General features: G+C 37.7%; 2 protein-coding genes and 1 pseudogene across 11 annotated transcripts in view; all 3 read right to left on the reverse strand.

Annotated features, from left to right (window-relative positions):
- The window catches only part of LOC131163002 (pentatricopeptide repeat-containing protein At4g21880, mitochondrial-like), a 69,127-nt gene extending 47,384 nt beyond the window's left edge, over nucleotides 1–21,743 (reverse strand). For 4 of the 10 annotated variants that reach the window (XM_058119664.1, XM_058119673.1, XM_058119672.1 and 1 more), the window contains exons 1-5: nucleotides 20,980–21,743; nucleotides 20,644–20,883; nucleotides 19,234–19,341; nucleotides 17,031–17,219; nucleotides 3,445–3,536 (exon numbers count right to left, since the gene is read on the reverse strand). In XM_058119664.1, the coding sequence (XP_057975647.1) occupies nucleotides 3,445–3,453 (9 nt within the window). In that variant the 5' untranslated portion in view covers nucleotides 3,454–3,536; nucleotides 17,031–17,219; nucleotides 19,234–19,341; nucleotides 20,644–20,883; nucleotides 20,980–21,743. Of the gene's footprint in view, nucleotides 1–3,444; nucleotides 3,537–17,030; nucleotides 17,220–17,752; nucleotides 18,116–19,233; nucleotides 19,347–20,643; nucleotides 20,884–20,979 lie in introns of those variants that run through there. The other 6 variants (XM_058119669.1, XM_058119674.1, XM_058119667.1 and 3 more) reach the window with 5 other exon arrangements.
- Nucleotides 11,940–14,727, reverse strand: LOC131163001 (pyrophosphate-energized vacuolar membrane proton pump 1-like). Its single transcript, XM_058119663.1, has one exon. The coding sequence runs from the start codon at nucleotides 14,674–14,676 to the stop codon at nucleotides 13,045–13,047; it is 1,632 nt and encodes a 543-aa protein (XP_057975646.1). The 5' UTR covers nucleotides 14,677–14,727; the 3' UTR covers nucleotides 11,940–13,044.
- LOC131161738 (tubulin alpha chain-like) lies at nucleotides 14,682–15,406 on the reverse strand (annotated as a pseudogene).
- Nucleotides 21,744–23,128: the final 1,385 nt, after the last annotated feature.

Here is a 23,128-nt window from a genome sequence, read left to right on the forward strand (position 1 = left end):
GGTAAGTCAGCATCTATGAATGAGGACGAGTAGGAATTGCTTGATCGAAAAGCTCTCAGAGCCATCAGAATGACGTTGTCAAAGTCTGTAGCGTTCAATATCAAACATATATCACTACCAAGTCTTTGATGGATGCGCTCTCTAATATGTACGAGCAGCCTTCAGCCGAAAACAAGGTACATCTCATGAAAAGATTATTTACTATGAGCATGTCTGCAAGTGAAAGTTTCAGCAGGCATTTGAATAATTTCAACGAGTTTTCGGATCAACTCGTCTCAGTTGGGATAACGTTTGATAATGAGATTCGTGCCCTACTGATTCTCAGTCAATTGCCCGAAAGTTGGAATGGTATTGTTACTGTCATCAGTAGCTCCGCAGAAAAATCGAAGCTTGTATACGATGAGGTCATCAGCATGATTTTGACGGAGGAAATTAGAAAGCAGTCGAACCATGGCTCCACTTTGAGTTTAGCCTTAAACATGGAGAGTCGAGGCAGAGGAAACAGGCATGGACGATCAAACAACAGCGGCAGATCTAGGCCCAGGAGGTCTAAATCTAGAAATCCCAGAGGTTCTTAGGACACAGGTTTCCAGAGCACAAAAGTTATTGAGTGCTGGAACCGTGGAAAAAACTGGTCATTACAAGAAACAGTGCAGAAGTTGGAAGAAAGAATATGAGACGAGGGCAAAGACACAAGCAAATATTGCTTTCGAAAATGATGAGTTGTTGATCTGCTCTTTGGAGAGCAAGCAGGAGTCTTGGGTCTTAGACTCCGGAGTCTCATTTTATGCCACTTGCTGCAAAGATTGTCTAGAGGAGTACACACTAGGTAATTTTGGTAAAGTGTAACTTGTCAACGATCAACCTTGCGACATAACCGGCAAGGGAGTTGTGAAGATCAATATAAACGGGTCAATATGGAAGCTGAAGGATATCATATATATTCCAGACCTGAGAAAGAATTTGATCTCAGTTGATCAGCTAGCAGATGAGGGACACACAACGAAATTCATTAGCGATGAATGGAAAGTTTCAAAGGGTGTACTAACGATTGCGCGAGATAAGAAAAGCAGAACACTTTTTCTAACCTCCAATGCCTCCATGTCTATTTCAGTTGCTGCAAGAAATGACGACAGCAACATCTGGCACCAACGACTCGGTCATATGAGTGAGAAATGACTCAGGATGATGCACTCAAAGGGAAAATTGAGTGGTCTACAGTCAGTACAGATTGACATGTGTGATGATTGTATAGTCGGGAAACAGAAGAGGGTCAGTTTCCAAATAAACACTTGTGCCCCAAAGAAGAAGAGACTAGAACTAGTCCACTCAGAATGTGTCGGGACACAACAGTAGAATGCCGAGAATCCTCAGGTGGAGGAACCGGTGAAGCAAATCGTCGCACCACCGCTTCCTACTCCAACTCCGGAGCTTAGGAGATCTACTCGGTCCCATGTACCAAACAGAAGATATATTAATTACTTACTTCCTACAGATGGAGGAGAGCCCAAATGCTATGATAAAGCATGTCAGGTGGCAGATACGAGCAAGTGGGAGCTTGCGATGAAGGATGAGATGAAGTCCCTCACCTCCAACAGAATGTGATAACTAGCTGAGTTGTCTAAAGGCCTTCACAACAAGTGGGTGTACAGAATCAAAGAGGAGCATGACGGCTCCAGAAGGTACAAGCCTCGGTTGGTAGTCAAAGGCTTCGAATAGAAGGAAGGGATTGACTACACCGGCATCTTTGCACCAATTGTGAAGCTAACAGCCATCAGATTAGTCCGCAAGAATCGAGCAGACAGGAAGGTGGTGACTACAGAGAAACTGAAGTTATGTTCAACTTCAGTTGGACATATTTTGAGCACATTATTTATTCATGATACCGGTTGAGGAGGCGTCTCCATCTCCAAGTGGGAGATTGTTGTGCTAGAGCCAAGAGACGCTGAGTTGGAGACACGCATAAGAAGATAAAGCTGCTGAGCTGGAGACACGCATGAGGAGATAAATGACGCGTTGCAAGCTGGGCATTTATCCACCATTCATCTCCATTTATCTCATGATTGTACACCTCCCAAATTTGTAATTTAATGTATTTAATTGTGATTTAAATATCAGCCCTATAAATAGAGAGCTAAGGAATACAAGAGGCACTAGAGAAGCTCAGAGAGCAAAGGGAAGAAAGAGAAGAGGAAGAGAGGGAGAGAGAGTGTAAGAGTTGTATTTTTCCGGCGAATAGTGAATTTTACTGGTGTGCTCTGTGGACGTAGGACGATACTGATCGAACCATGTTAAATTTCTGGTGTCATATTGTTTTCTGGTTGCTCATGGGGTCCTAACACTCTTCTCGGTAATCTTGAAAGTATCTACATCCTCAACAACAGAAAAGGTCTTGCTGCCGATGACCAAAGAAGATTCTCCCATGATCGAAGAAAACTTGGATTACAAGAGAAAGAAATGAAAAGCACTCTGATCTCAGAATTCAAAAGGAAAGAAACAGAGAGGGGAAGGGAAAGTAGGAACACAGAGAAAAACTCTGGGTTTCAGTTATAAGAAACAAAAGATTTAAACTGAGAATAGCGAAGAAAAGCAAAAGAGAAAGGTTTTCGAGTGGAGGTTTAGGTAAAAAAATGAGGAAAAAGTATACATGGCTGTCACAAGGTCGAGGATATGAGAGAAACAAACATTTGACTTCTATGTCACCCAATTTTGGAACTTGTAATGGATTTCTTTTGAGACATTGCTGAGAAACAAATGGTTTCTATTTTCTGGTGAGCTTTGAAAAAGCAGGGTTGCTTGCCTTTGTTAGCTTCCAACCTAGAGACGACAAAGTGCTACACTTCAAATCTTCAAGAGGACTCTAGACTCCAATGCTCAACACCACGCAAATCACAGAAATTTGTCTCTGCCTAAGCTCTTGGATTTTCCCAGATGCAGATCTGATGTCTAAGTTATGATTTAATTATGAGATAGGTACTTATCTGTCATATATTCATATAAGTATTTTAATATTAGTTACAAGATTAGTAATATTTTCCTATATTGTAAAATAGTTTCTCTACTAAAGTCATACTTTTTGTGAGGATATTTTATGAAAGTGGACTCCAAAGTGAGGGTAACCACTTTATATGTGCAATAGATAAGACAGGATATTGCATAGACTACTGTGGAACTGTTGGTTCCATACTCCCATAATTATATAAAAAAACTATTACTTGTTCAAGCATATTTATCCCCAAAGCCTCCAACAATTGCTACTGCGACTAAACATCACCTGCTCATACCACGGGAGAAAAACTGCAGTACTATAGTAGACCAACAGGAAAAGCAAACAAAGCCTTAAGGCCATACAAGAGGAAAAAGCACAAGATGAAGTTATTATACAGAAGCAAACTGCATATAGAGCAGAAATGCCTCATTAAATCCTGGCCTGAAGGACATTACCAGCAGCATTCATGAGAAGTTCCTCACCGTTAAATTTGGCTTGCAAACAGCAAAATCCAAAATGAGGCATGAGATATTTTTTGTTCCATAATCTGCAATTTATCAAGATATCAGTATTAAAAGGCATCTAAAACACAGTTCTATAAGGAAGAAAGCTATATTCAATTTCCCATCACAGTTTAGGCACTCATTTCCATTAAAATTATAGAGGTACAAGAGAATTTAAATACTTCAATCTGTAAATAAGCTGAACAAATCTGTATGCATCACACAGAGAGGTACTTGAATTAATGTATGTTCTTGATGCCTGGATTTTAGCCTGGGCTAGGAAGTTATTCAATATAATCCACAACATTTAAGTTAAATTATGCCATTGCCAAATCTTATGAAATTTGAGTTCAACTTTTTAAAAATTTATATTATATAAAAAAGTGCAACAAATTTAAATCATTTGTGCACAAAAATACCTTTTATCCTTTACTAACAAGACAGAATTAAGTTAAAACAAAATACCATATTCGTATACCACTTGATTGCAAGGGCTGAAGTAGGTAAGGAATGAGCAAATAATGTCTAATACATTAACATTTAAATTCTTTCCATACTCATGCCCAACTTTGCAAAGGAAACAAGAAATTATTAGCTAAATGACCAGATGATAGGAGTAACTGTAGTCCATGCATTGAAATTCAAGAAACCATAGGTAGCCTTCATAAACAATTTTAATGATAAAAATAAAAAATATTAATTACTTAAATTTATTTATTTTTTTTGCAACAAACTTTTTAAATAAACATTCTTGTAATTATGCAATATTTACAAATAAGGTAGAATATCCTTACAAAAGAGTAACATTCAACTAAATTATTTCCATTCCTTTAAAGTTTTTGGCTTTTACTCACCATAAATTATTTGCTTTTCAATATTTAAGTTGCAAGTAGCATAGCTTGACTTTGAGTCTTTGATAACCCTTATTCTCAATTTAATGCATCTTTTTAGTTCAACTTTAATTTTCTCATTAATGGTTAAATTTCATATGATACCTTATCATCTGCACTTTTGTGCTGTGTATATAGTACGAACTGTGGAAATCATTTTTGTGGAAAAAAGAAATCCTTATCTTTTAAAAGCAAGACTTTTAACATTTTTCAAAGAAGTAAGTTTTTACAGTATATATAGAAATAAGGATAGAGTAAATCATTTTAAGGACAAAAATATCCTTATTTTTTAAAAGTAAGACAAAATATTCATTAAAAAAAAGTAAATTCAACCAAACTTGGCTAAAATTATATCTAGGATGCCTATTTTAGAAAAAATAATATTTGAGCCTAAAAGGAAAAACTTCCATTTCGTTACAAATAAACAAAATAAATCAAGCCTTAAGCCCCATTAAGCAAAGGCTACATGAATACTTTTCTATCAATTTACACAATATTGGGCAATCTCCTCAGACAATTTGAGGGTGGTTAAAACCTAATTAACTATCTCATTCCAAGTTATTTTAGGTCAACTAGCCCACTCATCCTCACCGATGCACTATTTGGCTTACATTGCAAGTGCCCAAACCATCTCAACCACCCCTCCCTCATCTTATGTTCTACAAGTGCTATGCTTAACCTTGACTATGTTCATTTCTTAATATACCTTTTAACATGTCACCACTCATCCATGTTAGCATTCTAATTTCAAAAACTTTTACCCGTGGGATATATTGTTTCTTAGTTGCCAAACATTTGATTCCACACAGCATAGGTTATCTAATAAACATCCTAAATTTTTCCTTATAATTTTAAAGGTATTCTATGATCAAACAACACGTGCAAAGCACTTCTCCATTTTACAAATCTGTTTTAACTCGATGTATTACATCTTCTTCAATTTTTCCTTTAGCTTGCATAATAGATCCAAGGTATTGAAGTCTATTAGTGCTTAATCTTTTCTTCAATATTCCTTCTACCATGACTAAAATTACATTTCATATGTTATGTCTAATTCTACTTGTCCTAAAACCACTAGATTCTAAAGATTCTATCCACAATTCTAATTTAGATTCCCCACCCTCCCACTCATCCGGCCGTTTCATTGATCAAGACAAAATTATGCTAAAAATAAAATATCCTTACATTAGAAAATTAAAACACAAAATTCCTTAAAGATGCAAATACAACCAAAATTAGACAAAAGCACCTTCAAAAAATCTATTTTAGATAAGTTTGTTTAAGCCAAAAGAAAGAAATTTCTTTGAGTTTATAAAAAATGAAATAAACTAGCATTGTATATGATTTAGCAACTAAAATGTTATAATCTTTTAAAAGTGAAAAAAAAAAAGTTTTTTAGAAAAAGTGAAAAACTAGATTCAATAAAATTATATAAAATTACATTCAGAAATTTTATTTTAAACAGGTTAAGATTTTATATATATATATATATATATATATATATATATATATATATATAAAGAAGATATCATTAATAGAAAGAGAATTTACAAGAGGGGGAATGAGAAATCTCCCGAGACTAACTAAGATTCTCCAAGACTAAAAAAAAAACATAAAATATGCCCAAGAAAAAAAATCATCCAAACAGCATGTTCCTCCAATCTCTTTGCAGCTCCTAAAAACTTGCCACTTTAAAAAATCCATACCCGACGCACCACAAAGAGGCCAAATATTTTATTTTTTCCCAAACCAACATTTGATTTAATTTTTTCCCAGAAAATATCTGAGTATTATGTTCAGTTGTAAGGCTGTGGCAGTGCTATATCCATTGGTTATTTGTTCACCTCGTCCATCATTGTGTCAGTGCTTCACATAGTTTATGATTGTCCCGATTAGTTTTGATCGTTCTTCACGTTTTTGGTGTGATTGCTAATTTATGAGTGTTGGGATGGATTCTATGAATCCCAACAAATTGTTTCCTACATCGCTGCCACAAATAACAACTCAAAAGTTGGATGGAAAGAACTATGTTCAATGGTCTAAAGTTGTTTGGATTTATTTAGCAGGATTAGGGAAATCTGACCACTTGCTCCAATCTGAGTCTTCTGATGAGAAGAGAAAAGACGTGTGGGTTCAGGAAGATGCCTTGATTGTTCCACTTTCATGGAATTCGATGGAGCCACAAATTGCACGGATGTGTATGCATCTAGATATGTGCAAGTAGATTTGGTATTATGTCAAACTTCTTTCCTCCAGTAACGTTACACGTATGTATGATTTATCCCAGGAGTACTTTTAGTTATAACAAGGAGATAAAAGCATTGGAGATTATTTTGGAGAGATGAAGCGTATTCATGAGGAGCTTAACGTCATGCAACCTATAACCGCCAACATTTGTGAGATGCAGAAGTAGAGGGAGCATCTGATAATTCTCCGTGTTCTAGAAGGCTTGAGATCTGAGTTTGAGGCAATTTGGTCCCAAATATTCAGTAGTGTCGAGCTGCCATCACTTGATGATGTTTATTCGCGTGCCCTTCGTGCTTCCTTTAGCACACATTCTCCTATTCTTACATCTGGCTCTGAGAGGATAGCCATTGCTACACAGAGTGATTCTAGTTCTCTGCCAAATAACCGCAAAAGTTATCGCAGTGGTTCAAGTAGTCGTAGTGGTAGACACGGATGAGGCACAGGTACTCCTCGCAAGTGCACTCATTGTGGACAGAATAATCATAGTATTGAGCAATGTTGGTATCTTCACGGCAGACCTTCATTTGTTACTAATGCAGCCACCACTGACTTCACACCTTTAGGGGCAGCTAATGCAGCCATCATCAACTCCTCACCTTTGGGATTGCTCTATGTCAAAGAAAGAGTATTCCAAGTTCCAGATGTATCAAGTGTCACAACAAGCTTCTCTTCCCATTACATCTCTTGCCTAATCAGGTAAGCACATAGTATGTTTATCATCCCGTACTTCTCGTTATTCTAAGTTCCAGTAGTATCAAGCTTCACAACAAGCTTCACTTCCCATTGCATCTCTTGCCCAATCAGGTAAGCACATGGTATGCCTATCATATAGTACTTCTCGTCCTAGTCCTTGGATCATAGACTCCATTATCATTGATCATATCACAAGTATATCAAGCTTTTTCTCCACTTTTCAATATCCAGTAAATTTGCCTTGTGTTACTCTTGCTAATGGATCCACTATTGCAGTCAAGGGAATTGGGACTATAAATCCCACTTCTTCTATTTTTCTTCCTTTGGTTTTACATATTCCCAAATTTCCTTTAAATCTTATGTTCTTTAGCAAAATTACTAAATCCATGAATTGTTCAATGACATTCTTCCCTGATTCTATGGTTATTCATGATTTGAAGACGAGGAAGACAATCATCGGAGGGCGTGAAGCTGGTGGACTCTATCACTTTGGGCCGCTATCTCCTTCTACCGCTTGCACTATAGGCTACAACTACCACACCTTTCCAAATTCATTGTCGCTTGGGTCATCCTTCATTGGAAAAGTTAAAATGTCTTGTTCCTAGCTTGAGTTATGTGTCTAGTCTCGATTGTGAGCCTTTCAATTGGGAAAGCACCATTGTGTTTCTTTCGCTTCCCGGGTCAAACAAGCTGCAAGCCCTTTTATGTTAGTTCATCAGATGTATGGGGTCCTAGTCGGGTCATGTCCAAGTTAGGTTTCCAATACTTTGTAACCTTTGTGGCTGATTATTCAAGAATGACTTAGTTATATATAATAAAAGATCGTTCCGAGTTATTTCATATATTGTGTACCTTTTGTTCTTAAATAAAGACTCAATTTGATTTTCTAGTTTGAATGCTTCAAAGTGATAATACTAAGGCGTTTTTCAGTGCACAATTCACTACTTATATGACTCAATTTGGTATTGTTCATCAATCATCTTGTGCCCACACTCTTCAACAAAATGGGGTTGTAGAGCGGAAAAATAGACATCTTCTTGAAATCACTCGCACTTTACTTTATCAAATGGATGTACTTAAAGTGTTTTGGAGTGATGATGTACTTACCTCTTGTTATTTGATCAACAGAATACCATCCTCTTTTCTTAATGGTAAGTTCCCTACTCCATTCTCTTTCCTAAGTCGCCTTTATTTTCTCATCCTCCTTGTATATTTGGTGTGTGTCCTTTGTTCATCAACTAACTCCTGTGGAGGATAAGTTGGATCCTCATGCTATAAAGCGTGTCTTTCTAGGCTATTTATATACTCAAAAGGGATATAGTTGTTATAGTCCTACGTTGCATTGCTTCTTTGTTTCTGGCGATGTTGCCTTCTTTGAGTCTACACCTTGCTACACTCAGTCACTAAGCACTTATGAGCTCAGTGAGTCTCTTCCTTTGCCTAATCTTCTAGATTCTACACTGCTATCCTTGCCCAACCAATCATCTGAATCTCCATGTGGTTTAGGTCCTTCTCATCACCTTGATCATCCTAATTTGCAGGTGTATTGACGATGATAGCTCCAAGGAAGAGAGTCCTCGCTAGCTTCTACTAGCACGCCTTTGGTTTCCTTGTCTGATGATCATACTTCCCATGATGTTGATCCTCCTACTACTGTTCGGAAAGGTAAACATACATGTACTCAGCACCCCATTTCCAACTATGTTTCTTATGACTTCTTATCTCCCTCCTATTATTGTTTTGTCACTGCTCTGTCATCTACTACCCTTCCTAAATCTGTTTCAGAAACCTTATCCCATTCAGGGTGGAGGTATGCTATGGTTAAGGAGATGAATGCTTTACATGACAATGGTAGTTGGGACTTGGTACTTCTTCCTCCTAACAAGTCTGTGGTTGATTATCGCTAAATTTACACTGTGAAAGTCAAGCCCGATGGTTTTGTGGCTTGTCTAAAGGCTCGTCTTGTTGCTACGAGATACACTCGAACTTAGTGTGTCGAATCAAGAAGGCTTTATATGGTTTTAAAAAGTCACCCATATTGGTCGTTCCAGTGTTGTAGCACAGTAGGACTTGAGTTTGGTCTTCGATGTTGTGCTGTGGATAATTCCGTGTTTTATCATCATACTTCATCGGGTAAGATCCTTCTTGTTGTTTATGTGGATGATAATGTTATTACAGGTAATGATGATAAAGGTATTCAGTCTCAAACTTTTTTATATACTAAGATTTAGACCAAAGATTTGGGACTGCTGAAATACTTCTTAGGTATAGGAGTATCGAGATCTCATATCGGAACTGTTGTGTCACAAAGTATGTTCTTGATCTGTTAGATGAATCTGGCTTGTTGGGATCTAATCCGGTTGATACACCCATGGATCCTAATAGCAAGTTAATGTCAGATACGGGTGATTTGCTACCTAATCCTGGACAATACCAGAGACTTTTTGGAAAGTTGGATTTTCTCACAATTACTCGGTCGGATATATCTTTTGCAACAAGTGTTGTGAGTCAATTTCTAAATTCTCTGAGGACAAGTCATTGGAACGCAGTAATTCACATCTTGAGATATCTCAAAGGTGCACCTGGAAGAGGCCTTTTATATCGTGATCAGGGTCACACTTATATCCATGGATATACAGATGCAGATTGGGCTGGATTGCCTTCTGATTGGAGATCCACCACCGGGTACTGTATCTTGGTTGGTGGTAATTTGGTTTCTTGGAAAAGTAAGAAACAAACTATGGTGGCAAGGTCAAGTGCTGAATCAAAATATAGAGTCATGGCTCACACTACCTATGAACTTGTCTAGTTGAAGAACGTGTTGGAAGAATTGGGTTTTCCGCATTCTCAACCTATGAAGTTGATGTGTGATAATCAAGTTGTTCTTCATATTGCCTCTAACCCTGGTCTTTCATGAGCGGATGAAGCACATTCAAGTTGATTGCCACTTTGTTCGGGAGAAACTTGTGCAGAAGCTCATTAAAACCACTTATGTGAAGTCGGACAGGCAGCTTGCTGATTTGTTTACCTAAGTGTAGGGGGGTGCTCATGTTAGATTCATTTGTAACAAGCTAAGAGCTTATGACATTTATGCTTCAGCTTAAGGGAGAGTGTTAGAGGTTATATATGTCTTTTATTATTATTATTATTATTATTATTGAGTGTGTTAGCAGGTTAATTAGTGAGAGTTAGTAAGAGTATTATTGTCATTAGAATGTATTTAAATTTGTATTATAAATGGAGGGAGGGACCTATCTTCAAGTTAGATCATTCATTTTTAATCAAATCTTAACAGTTTTTAACTGCCTAGAATCTGCTCCACATATTTTCTTGCATTGTAATTTTGCATGGAAGGTTTGGAACAAGATATTCAGTTATATTGTAGAAAGCTGGATTTTTCCAAGGACAATGGAGGAGTTTTTGCAAAATCTAGTGCTGTAGTGCTTTTTTGCAGTATTTCGCATTTGTGGAAGGAACATAACTCACATATATTTTCAGGGAAAAAATTTGTATTTTTGTTGGTCTAGAAGAACATTCATTTTCTGGCTTCTCTGTGGTGCGTGGGTAATGGAAATTTCATGGGAATATGCTTCTCAGATATTCAGCAGGATTGGCTTTCTCTATTGACTTCTTAGGATGTGCTGATTTCTTTGGGCTGTTTTTTACACCCTTTTTATTTTCACGGAGGTTTCTCAGACTTTGTTAAGGAGATGTCGCTTCTCCTGATTGATCATTCTTATTCTATCTAATGAATTTTCTTTTGCTATCAAAAAAAAAAAAAAAAGACAGCCATAAAACCAGCTATGCTCTATGGATCAAAGCAGTCATATATTGAGTGTTTTTAGAAACTAAAAAAGAATGAAAAATGTATATTATTTATTAATTTTTAATCTATTACTTTATATAAATATTAAAATTTAATATTTCCCATAATTTTAATTAGTGCATTCTTGTTAAAAGTCAAATCATATCCTATATTTTTAAATTTTTTCATATTGTATCTACGTGGTCTTGTAATAGTATCTTGTGCTTATGTCATTTATAATTTTAAACAAAGCATAAATTTTTATAAGTAACTTCGAATATTTATAATGCAATATTTGTAAACTTAATTGTAACACTATATTTCTTAATTTGTTTTAAAAATAAATATAAAATTTATTAAATTTTATAAAAATGTTTTACACAAGATTATTCACATACAATGCACATGACATATTTACTAGTTGGCTTAAAAGGCGTAACTTTAATTGCACTTTCTAAGACTGGATAAGCAAGTATGTACACAAATATTCAGATAAAATTCAAGCAATAAAAATGCCTGCTAACTTTCAGAAGCTAGGCTAGAAGTTACAATCCACATGTTTCTTATTAACCTATGTGTCGCAAAAAAGTTTATATCCAAATATGTATGCAAATATTCAGATGAAACTCCAGCAATAAAAATGCATATTAACCTTCCAGAAGGTAGGCCAGAAGTTACTATTATAGTGTCACATTTTTTCATCCACATTCTTATTTACATACATATTGCAAAAAAGTTTATATCTGAATTCATGTTTGTGAATCATACATTTCATTTTTATGATTTCTTTATGTTGAATTTTAGGGATTACATTTTTGGTCTGAATGTCTTACCCTTCCATAGGGTTTGTTATCACTATATAGAAGAAGTTTACATAGTTGGTGCCATTTTTTCAGGCAGATTTTCAGCACCTAAATGCTGCCAGAATTTCTGGAACATGCTGCCAGAATTTCAGGTACATGTTCAGTGCCTGCATGCTGCCTGATTTGCAGCATTATTTACAGCTGCTTTGAATATAAACTAAACTAAGCTATTTACATCATAAAATACAAAACATGTTTTCCCACACTCCCCCTCAAGCTCGTGAATAGGTATTTTCCATTCCCAGCTTGGATACAATACTCTGAAACACTGAACTACTTTACCCCTGCCTGGATATTTTGCAATTTGTTGGGATCGAACAATCTCCTCCGATTGTGTGGTAGCAGTTGTCTCTGCAACCTCCTACATTCTTCACAAACAATGATGTCTTGGCGATTAAGGCCGATCACTCGAAACCACCAGCAATGAAGGCTGGTAAGAAATAAATTTCAGCAATGAAGGCTGATTACAAACAATGATCCCATGGCAATTAAGGCCTGATCATTCGAAACCACCAGCAATGAAGGCTGATCACAAACAATGATCCCATGGCAATTAAGGCCTGATCATTTGAAACCACTAGCAATCAAGGCTGGTCAACCATCAGCAATGAAGGGTGGTAAGAAATAAATTTCAGCAATGAAGGCTGGTCAACCACCAGCATTGAAGGCTGGTAAGAAATAAATTTCAGCAATGAAGGCTGATCACAAACAATGATCCCATGGCAATTAAGGCCTGATCATTCGGAACCACCAGCAATGAAGGCTGGTAATGGTAGAAATAAGAACAGAAATTGCTCCAATAAATTTCAGCAATGAAGGCTGATCACAAACAATGATCCCATGGCAATTAAGGCCTGATCATTTGAAACCACCAGCATTGAAGGCTGGCAACGGTAGAAATAAGAACAGATCTGCTCCAAGAAATTTCAGCTATGAAGGCTGAACTGAAAAATAACAGAAACAACCAGATAATAAGATCTAAGATTGATAACTGCACCAATTTTCTGCCAACCGCATCCTCTAGCAGCCCCTGAAAGTACACCCTATATCCCATCTAGGAAGTTGGATGATGCAACAGAAGGCAACTTGATTGCAACATATCTGGCACATGATGTTGCAACTGCAGCGGTAGCTGCAGTGGCTGAAGATGCTGCAGTTGCAGCTGTTGAAGCTGTGGCGAATGCAGATGTTGCTGCTGCTGCTGCTGTTGGTGGTCTTCAGGTAATGCAGCATTCTCAACCCAAGAGACAGCAAGGTCTATATCATTTAAAACCATCCCCAGAAGCGTAACAACATAAACCTCAGCAACTTCTAAATATTTATCAACGCCCAACACAAAACGCCCATAACATCCGGCTGTGTTTCTAATATCAGCTTCTGCACCAGCAAGAACATAGTATTGTTCATCCACATACCTCCACTTGTTCAAGAATGCCTCGTGAAATTCTTGAACACCAAAAGAAGACCCTTCTGCTAACTGGAAACACACACTGGCAAGAAGAACTGAAACTGGAATATCAGTAACTGAACTGAACAATTCTTTAAGCTCATCAAGTATTTTTGAAGACCTGCCAAGTTCCTTCCAAGATTGAACTAACACCATACCAGCTGATTCTATAGTCTCTAGCAGCTGGATGTCTTCTTTAGTTTGAGTAGATTTATCACTGCATACTCTCTTTAAAACAGAAGAAGCCAATAATGCTGCCTCCTCAAACATACAGCAAACAAGGTAGCTCTCAGATTGCTCAATTTCTTTCCAAATTGCACTTAATACACTCTTCATGGCAGAGAACTGGTATGGAAGCATTGCACCAACAATCAAACCAATGAAGACCTTTGGGATCAAGACATCAACTGTTGAAATCCCGGCACAACTCACAAAGGCACCGAACAGTGCCAAAGACACCAGTGCAGCAGATCCAATGGCAAATCCCTTTCCTATAGCTGCAGTGGTGTTTCCTGCAGCATCAAGGGCATCAGTTCTCTCACGGATACGATGGCTCATGCCGGCCATCTCAGCAATGCCTTCAGCATTGTCGCTGATGGGGCCAAAAGCATCAATGGCCAATCCAGTAGCAATGGTGCTTAGCATTCCAATAGCTGCCACAGCAATTCCATACATGGCTGCAAAGCTGAAACTAACAAAAATACTGATTGCAATGGCAAAAATAGGACTTGTGACAGACTTGTATCCCAAGGCAAGTCCAAATATAATATTGGTGGCAGCTCCAGTCCTGCAGGAATCTGCAACATCGTGTACGGGGCTGTATGCATTGCTGGTGTAATACTCAGTCACGAACCCAATAATAAGTCCAGCACAAAGACCAACAGCCACACACAGGAACAGCTGCCAGTTCTTAAAAACCTTCTGAGCACCAAAATTGAAGATTGTGAATGATGGTGGAAGGGCAATCCAGCTAACAATTCGAATTCCCAGAGTCATAAGGATGGTGGAAATAATAAGTTGTTTCTTCAATGATGGTTCCATTTCCTTGACAGCCGCGATTTCAAAGAAATCAGTTGCGAAAAGGGTGGTGACCAAACAAACAAGAATACCTATGGAACTAATAAGCAAAGGATAACACATTGCAGTGAAATCATGATGAATTCCGAAGGATGATATGGAAGCAACAACAAGAGCTGCACAAGATGATTCGGCGTATAAGCCAAAAAAATCGGACCCCATTCCTCATAATCCTTCTCAAGCGCAGCAAGATCCTCCCAAGCCTCAGAATTCTCCTTCCTCCATGCCGTCACCGACATACCAGTGCACAAAAGCACGCTTAGCATACATGAGAGCAAACTTGTGGTCAATGCGTGAGAAAACTTCTGCAACACTGGTTGGGTTGGAGATCATGCAGACAGCCCTCTGCACCTTTGCAAGATCACCTCCAGGAACAACAGTTGGAGGCTGATAGTTGATACCACACTTAAATCCAGTAGGACACCAGTCAACAAACTGGATTGTGCGCTTAGTCTTGATGGTGGCCACGGCAACATTCACATTTGGCCATCATAGATGATGGCTTGAAGGCACTGTTGGTGATCTCTGCCACTGAAAGCTGCTCATGGTATGCCTTCTCAGCTAAGATGACAGGGGCATAAGGAACCAGGTTGGTCTGGAATTCAGTCACATCAACATTAAAGGCTCCATCAAACCTCAAGGAGGCAATGAGGGATGACATCACCTGAGACACAAGGCGGTTGAGATTGGTGTAGGTTGGGCGCTCAATGTCAAGTATCCAGAACTTGCAACAATTTAGACCTTCCAAAATCCAAAACTTCAAGAGGCAGCTATGACTGCAGAACTGAGCTTACAATATCCTAGGAGGAATAACTTAACCACAAAGAACAGGGCAGACCACGGAAAAGTACTGCAGGCATTTAATAAACAACCTGGCAGCAGCTACAGGCATTATGCTGGCTGCAACTGCAGCGTTATGCTGGAAGCAATGCAAATAGAGTACAGCTGATAGCAGCCCGTGGAACAGAGGAACAGTAGCAGGCCAAGAGCAGCATAATCAGCAAATCACCATGAAAACATGCAGCTTCCAACCAAGGATGCTGCCCCTAAACGACTCTCAAAACAACCAAATCAGATTTGAGGACTGTCAGGTTTTTTGGCTCCTTGTGCTAAAGCTCTCCAGAGAACCCAGGAAGAGAAAGATCAAAACAGCAAAAGACGTCCTGCTCTGCTTCTCCTCAGAGCAGAGCAGAGGATGAACAGAGGATAGGGAGAGAGATAGGCAGTAATAGAGGTAGCTAGGAAAAAAAGAGCAGTAGGCTCTGATACCATGTTGAATTTTAGGGACTACATTTTTTATCTGAATGTCTTACCCTTCCATAGGGTTTTTTTATCATTATATAGAACAAGTTTACATAGTTGGTGCATTTTTTCACGCAGATTTTCAGCACCTAAATGCTGCCAGAATTTCTGGAACATGCTGCCAGAATTTCAGCACATGTTCAGTGCCAGCATGCTGCCTGATTTGCAGCATTATTTACAGCTGCTTTGAATATAAACTAAACTAAGCTATTTACATCATAAAATACAAAACATGTTTTCCCACACTTTATATAATTATGACCAAAAAACTAACTAATCATATAACTTTACAGCCCAGCTCTTTGGTCCCAGCCTTTAATATGCTACTTGCAATCATTATGCTTTGGACAAGGTTTGCATCCATATGACTTGGTTATTTACAAATATACATCAGAAAGAAATGGATCCCACAAATTTCAATGTAAAGACTTGTAAATCAACACTTCCTTAGTTCCTTCAATATCTCTGGCCTTATTTAAAAAGAAAAGCACAGTAACCCGCACAATGACTCCAAATGCCAATCCTTTAGTCGAGACTAAACAATTACACACATACATTAGATGATGGCCAATTTTTGCATCACGTGAAACTGCTTTATTATATAGCCCAATAAATCAACTTCAGATGCACAATTCATCAGCCTGGTTCACATCTTTGACTTATAAAGATTGTGCCAAAGATTTTCAATAAATTTGTATTTATAATATTTATTTAGATACATTAAGTTTGAACTTCAAAAATTCTGCGCATTTGCTTCCTACAGCAGTTGAAAAGGACTATGTTTCTGTTCTAAAACATTATTTAGTTTTTCATCTTCAAACCTCAACAGATCTATTTGTCAATCATTTCTTGTCACTATCAATCAAAATGTCAGTCACAGCAAAAAAAAAAATCAATTTAGTAGAGAAAAAAAAAACCAAAAACAAAATACACTAGCCACAACTGTGTATAAATATTTAATATTAATCACTTACAATTGCTCAAATGCAATGCACATGAGAGAAAAAAAAAAAGCAGTAATCCATTTTTAAAAAACACTTTAGGGATAAACAAGACTCAGAAATTTTGACTCTGCTATTGCAAAATTTCTGAGAAGATATCAGTTGCAATTGATAATACCATTATCCAAGCCGTGAAAATGTTTTATCACATCCTTAAATATTAATTTAAACCAGTATCATAGAAAACAAGGAGATGAAAAATTCTGAACATACCACTAGCTTAAATAGCTTTGAGTGCCAAAATGAACTTCTCTGCAAAGGATTCCAATGACAGGCTTCCCAAAGACTTAAAAATACAGGTTACATGGTCCACTGAAGAAATTTTTGTTATATCTATGACTTCTAACACTTGCAATATCTCCTCCTTCCGGTCACTTTAACAGAGCGCTGACAAATAATTTTCTGCAATAAATATCAGATGTTAAAGTTATCCAGTAAAGCCAAATGGTAAAATAAGAACTCTAAGTGCAATACTCACCCGCCCACCAGCAGACCCACCCACCCCCCTGGTCCATGTTTGTTTGTGCTACTACTTGACACCCCATCATGCAAACAGGTAGTTGCAGTTCCTTAATTTTCATAATTGTATAATTAACAATAAACCATGAACACCATCCATGTCTATGGTGTGTTTAGTTGCAGTTCCTTAATTTTCATAATTGCATAATTAACAATAAACCATGAACACCGTCCATGTGTATGGTATATATGTCTAAATCCATCAGGCATGATCACTTCATGGACACTGTTAAATACATTTGATGCTCCTCAGATATGTTCAGCAATTTTCCACACTTTTCCAACACTATCCAATGCTATCTTAGCAATACAAATATAATACAAGAATTTAATTTTCTTGTATCTAATCAACAACAGAATATAAATTGCTTTAAAAAAAAAAAAAAAGCACCCACATAATATTTTTTCTAAACTTATAATAAACCTAACTCAATTGACAGTAGAAGTAGCACTATATTAAGAATCTCTATTGAAGGAAAGAATGTATAAAGAGGAGAAAAGATCCTCATACAAAAAGAAGAGACCAAAACAGGCTAGAAAACAATCAAAGTAAAAAACCAACTCCTGATCTCTTTGAAGATCCAAGGAAGGCACCCCTTTAAAACCTCCAGTTACAAAAATTGACAAAAAGAGAAGTATTGAATCCAATCCCAAAGCAGAGTACCAAAATTCCTCTTCCCAGAAAAGATACACGCATTTCTTTCCATCCAAAATCCCCATAAAAACTGCACAGATGCCACAAGTCCACAAGACTAAACCATCGCCACTCTTCCCAAAACCTGTAAAAGAGATATGTAATAACTTCTCCATTGTATATAAGCAAACCTAATTCTCCCCACAACAGCAAATAACTAATTCCAAATCCCCCAAACAAAAGGGCAATGCAAAAGCACAAATGAGATTATGAGCTATCAAAACACAAGAAACAAACATCCAGAGATAAAGCATTCAAAGGCCTCCTACTCTGCAAGTGCATTGTTTGTGCTAACTCTATTAAGAAAAGCCAACCAAGTAAAGGCCTTAATCTTAGGGGGGATTTTAGCTTTCCAAATGAAATGATGAATCGTAAAGGATTTAAAAGATTTGATTAAATCCTCAAAGTAAGGTTTTGAAATGGCAGCCCTCCAACAAGACCAACGAAGAAAATAATTCCTCCAATTCCCTATTGCTTAAAAGCCTACGAAAGTGGAAATCCCAATAAAAAATAGACCCACTCGAGTTAAGGAAGGAAGTAATGATGTTGGAAATAATAGTCAACATCATTTTAATTTCCAAAATGTAAAAGTTGTTGAGATGAGAATGCTTAGATGCATGAGTGGTATAACATTGAAAGATAAATTAAGGAATGAACATATTCGTGGTAAGTTAGGTGTAGCTCCTATAAAGATAAGATAAGGGAGGGACGACTCAAATGGTATGGACACTTGCAACGTAGGCCTTATAGTACACCTGTGAGAAAGAGTGACTTAGTTACTGTAGAGGCAGTAGAAGGGGTAGGGGTAAACCTAAAATAACTTGGGAGGAGATGGTGAGTAAGGATTTAATATCCTTGAATCTATCAAAAGAAATGGTCCATGATCGCATAAATTGGCGAAAAAGGATTCATATAGCCGACCCCACTTAGTGGGACTAAGGCTTGGTTTTGTTGTATCATTTTAATTTACAGAATCTACTATTCGACTATTCCTTAATCCACTAGGGACATACTCTACAATAGGTTTCCCTTTACCACATAATCCAAACCTTATTTTAAGAAGCTATCCACTAACCTCGAAAAAATATAATATAATAACTTGGAAAATAATACCAATAAAAATATCTTAAGAAAAAGACCGTGAAACTCTAAACAAAAAATAAACAAAAGAACAGAATCACCAGAATATGACAAATGACACACCTCAAATATTGGCTTTGTCTCCATCATCATCCACTGCAATGTAATTACAAAGCTCTTGAATCTTTTCTTTATTGTTGACTCCGGTCCAAAGCAGCATCTCATAGTAGCCTAATCTTGAAAGTGAACCAGGATTCTCATTTTTAATAATTCCGCACAAAAAATGGAATTCTTCTATCATACCCACATCAATAAAAAACATGAGAAATGGGCCATCAGTTTCATCTTCTAGCTGAAAACCTTGTTCCCTCATTAATTTAAAAAGTTGAAAAGCTTTATTAATTAGGCCTAAACAAACATCTTTATCATTTGTGCTCCTTGCCTTCTCTATGCAAAGTCATATTAATGCATTGTACTCTTTCGCACCAGTGTCTCTTTTAAATTTGCCAAGAAACTGAAGGGTAGCATCTGCTCCTAGTTCGCTTACCCACATTCTAACTAACTGCTCAAAATGGGAACACTGGGTATTCTTGAAAATCCTTTTTGGTTTTCTTTCACGTGATACTTCTTTACGGAGTAGTGATATTTTATTGGCGAGCAAATTTGAAACCCGTGGTATATCTAAAAATGTCTCCAAAGATTTCTCATCATTAGTCGATTGACACAATTCTGGATCAGGTGAACTAGCTGAATCAAGAGATATATCACCTTCAAGTGAAATTAACATATGAATAAATATGGAAGGAAAACAATACATTAAGCAAAAGTGATGGAACATAGCAGTCAGCAAGCATTAATAGAATGGGTGGAATTTTTCTTTTTTAATGTTATGGCAGAAACTGAAGGCAACATTTGAATTTTGACAATCCACCTAGTTACAATGAGATTTATGAAAGAGATTGTAGGAAAATTAAGTTCCAAAACTCATGCACTGTTGTTAGACATTTTTAATCTTCGCAATTCAAATCTGATGCAGGCAAATAACCCCCACTAGAAGAAAAAAACACTTTTTCCTTCCCTCCTTACTTTACATTATAGAATACAAATAGTATCAGGTAACACAAAGAATATCAATAAGCTTATTCAGCCATCCTACGCCCGCTTGAAAATTAAATGCAAGCCAATTTAACCACTTAATGTCAGAATAGTTGCTAAAAGAAATTCCAAATTTTCATTTCCATTCCCTCTTTCTTAGCTACCAAAAAATAGCTGAATTTTTTTGTCTAGTAACTACAGTATATTTACATGTGAATTCTAACCATTAGGAATGTGCATGATAAAATTATAGAAAAAAAAAAATGCAGTTCATATTGCATTAACTCGCTTCTTGAAATTACTTTTATTGCTTCGAAATCAATAATAAATAAATAGATAAACTATTGCCTTTAATTGCTAAAGAAATTACATTAAACTTAAAAAGGGCATGTTTAAAATGCTCCAGAAAAAACAGTTTTCTGATTAAGAAATGCGCACCAGTAGGTGAGTCTGTCTCCAAACTCCGAGTTGCAGAATCGATGGCATTTCTCAGATAATTTTTATTGGATAGAGAGGCATTATGGGGAGACTTAGCTGAAAGTTCAGCGGAATGTGAGGCGGTGGAGGACGATGGGACGCCGAGCGATGATCCAAACTGTAATAGCGTTGAGTCCTTGGTTTGTGAGGTAACTGCGGAGGCTTTTGAGGCGGCACTGTCCTTGGCTTTGGACTTCAAAGCTGATTCACAGTTTGTTTTCAAAAAAATTTCAAGTGAGGCTTGGTTCAAATTATGGGAATGGGAGGTTTTTGTTACAGCAGGGGACGAGAGTTTACCTCTTGCAATAAGTGATTGCAGATGGAGCAATTTTGACGAACGGAAGGACATTCTGGAAAGCGATTGCAGCGAACGGAAGAGTTTCAGGCGATGAAAGAAGGCTGTTAGCCAAGGAATGAAGCAAACTACCACTGAGGTCTCTAAGCGCGGACTAAGTGACTCACTCAGAGGCTGATTGCAGATGGAGCAATTTTGACGAATGGAAGCAGATGGAGGGTGAAAGTGTACTGCAGGTGGCGGGAGAGCAAACTAGCTAAGCTTGGCTGCACCCATCCGCAGCAATCGAAGGATCCGCCGCACCGCCGCCGCCGCCGCTCTCCGGCGCTCCTCCCGCGCGCTCTCCGCCTGAAACCGCCTCCAACCGCGCCACCGCCGCTTCCAATCTCTGTATCAACCTCTCCTCCATTGTTCAATCCAAGATCTCTCTCAGATAAGGATAAGGACGAGATCTGGGGTGGATTGTTGTTTAGGGGTGTTTATATATGCCAGTGCTCGGCCAGACACTACCTTGCTGCCAGTGCGCCCTTCGTCGCCGCCACAGCCCCAGCCACAGCAGCCTCCACGCTCGGCAGCTCTCTGCTGCTTCCCAGCGCCGCCGCTGCGTTTCTCCAGTCGTCGTCACCGCTTTTCCCTGCGAAGCGAACGCCAAGACTCGAGGTTTATTGTTTTTCTAAGAAGACACACGAGGAGTAACACAAAACAACAACGATGTGTGCCAAAAACGGCGAGCTGTCGCCGTCGAGGACAGATAACGGAAACTAAAAGTCGTCCCTCTCCATGGAGTCGCGAAACAATGCAGGTCAGCCTATTTTCTATTTAGAAAAATTTGACTTTAATCTCAATATTTTATAATACAGTGTCGTCCCCCGTCGATGGCCGCACCATCGATAGAGAATGTCATCCAGGCTAGTCCCGAGGTGCAATCATATGTACAAATTATGAGTAAAAAAGTGAAGATGCATGTGTTTAAAATTCTCATGAGATTGTCCATTAATATTAATGAGGAATTGGGATTTATTTTCTCAGAAGTATAGATGGTTAAGGTTGAGGAAGAATTTCGTTTTGCATTAGTAATGAAAATTTTGAAGAATCGGCCATCTATTGATAAAATTCAGCTTTTAATTGTGAAAATGTGGAGTTTGACGAAAATTCCAACGGTCAGTGTTATGGATGATTATCACGTGTTAATTCACATGAAAAACGAACGTGACTTTCTGCATGGTTGGGTTGGGCAAGGGAAGATAGAATTATGGAAGGCAATTCTTTTCAGATGTTCAAGTGGACGAAAAATTTTGATACCAAAAAGAATCCCCATTGGCTCCTCAATGGATTTTTTTACTGGGGTTACCAATGCATCTTTACCGAACAAATTTTCTCTAAATAATAGCGACTCATTTTGGTCGTTATCTTGGAACTGATAATGCAACAATTAATCGTACGAGAGCATCGGGGGCATGTATTTGCGTGGAAGTTGACCTAACAATGGAGCCGGTAAAGGGATTTCCTCTTGTTTTATCTTCGAAACAATGTATTTGGCAAGAGGTCAAATATGAAAAGATGACTTTTTTCTACTCTAAATGTTGCAGGCAAGGACACACCCCGATTGTTTGCAGAGTAGGAGAGAAGCAAAGGGAGAAGAAAAAATATAAAGAAAAAAAAGATATGGAAACCAATGACTAATGACGGTGTAATAGAAACCAATTCCGACGTGGATAAAGGAGCAAAGAAGGTGGTGCAAGAAGCAGGACTCATAAATGTGCATAAAACGAAGCAGATTAATGATAGGGGCCCTGAAATAGCGAAAACTCCTGTAGTTCAAGAAAATGGGGATCATGCAAGGCAAAAGTCTGATATATCGCAGAGAGCATTAGAAAATAATGGGAATGAAGATTCAATAAAGAGCAATGAAGGAGAGTGTGAAGAAGTCAGATGTGATGATGATTCTCGAGTTTCAAACGATGAACCTCTATCTCAAGAGGAAGTGGATCATGTGGATAGTTCTAAACTGACTGAAGATGTAAAAACCCGAAATATGAAAAATGGGTTTAAATATTAAAAGAGGGGCAAAATTGGAAATTGTTGGGTCAAAGGGTTATAAAAGGAAATTTCCTTTACTTCCTCATTAAGAAATCTCAAATATCTCTCTCT

The sequence above is a fragment of the Malania oleifera genome, chromosome 8, assembly GCF_029873635.1.
Source record: "Malania oleifera isolate guangnan ecotype guangnan chromosome 8, ASM2987363v1, whole genome shotgun sequence".
In the NCBI taxonomy this organism is placed as follows: domain Eukaryota; kingdom Viridiplantae; phylum Streptophyta; class Magnoliopsida; order Santalales; family Ximeniaceae; genus Malania; species Malania oleifera.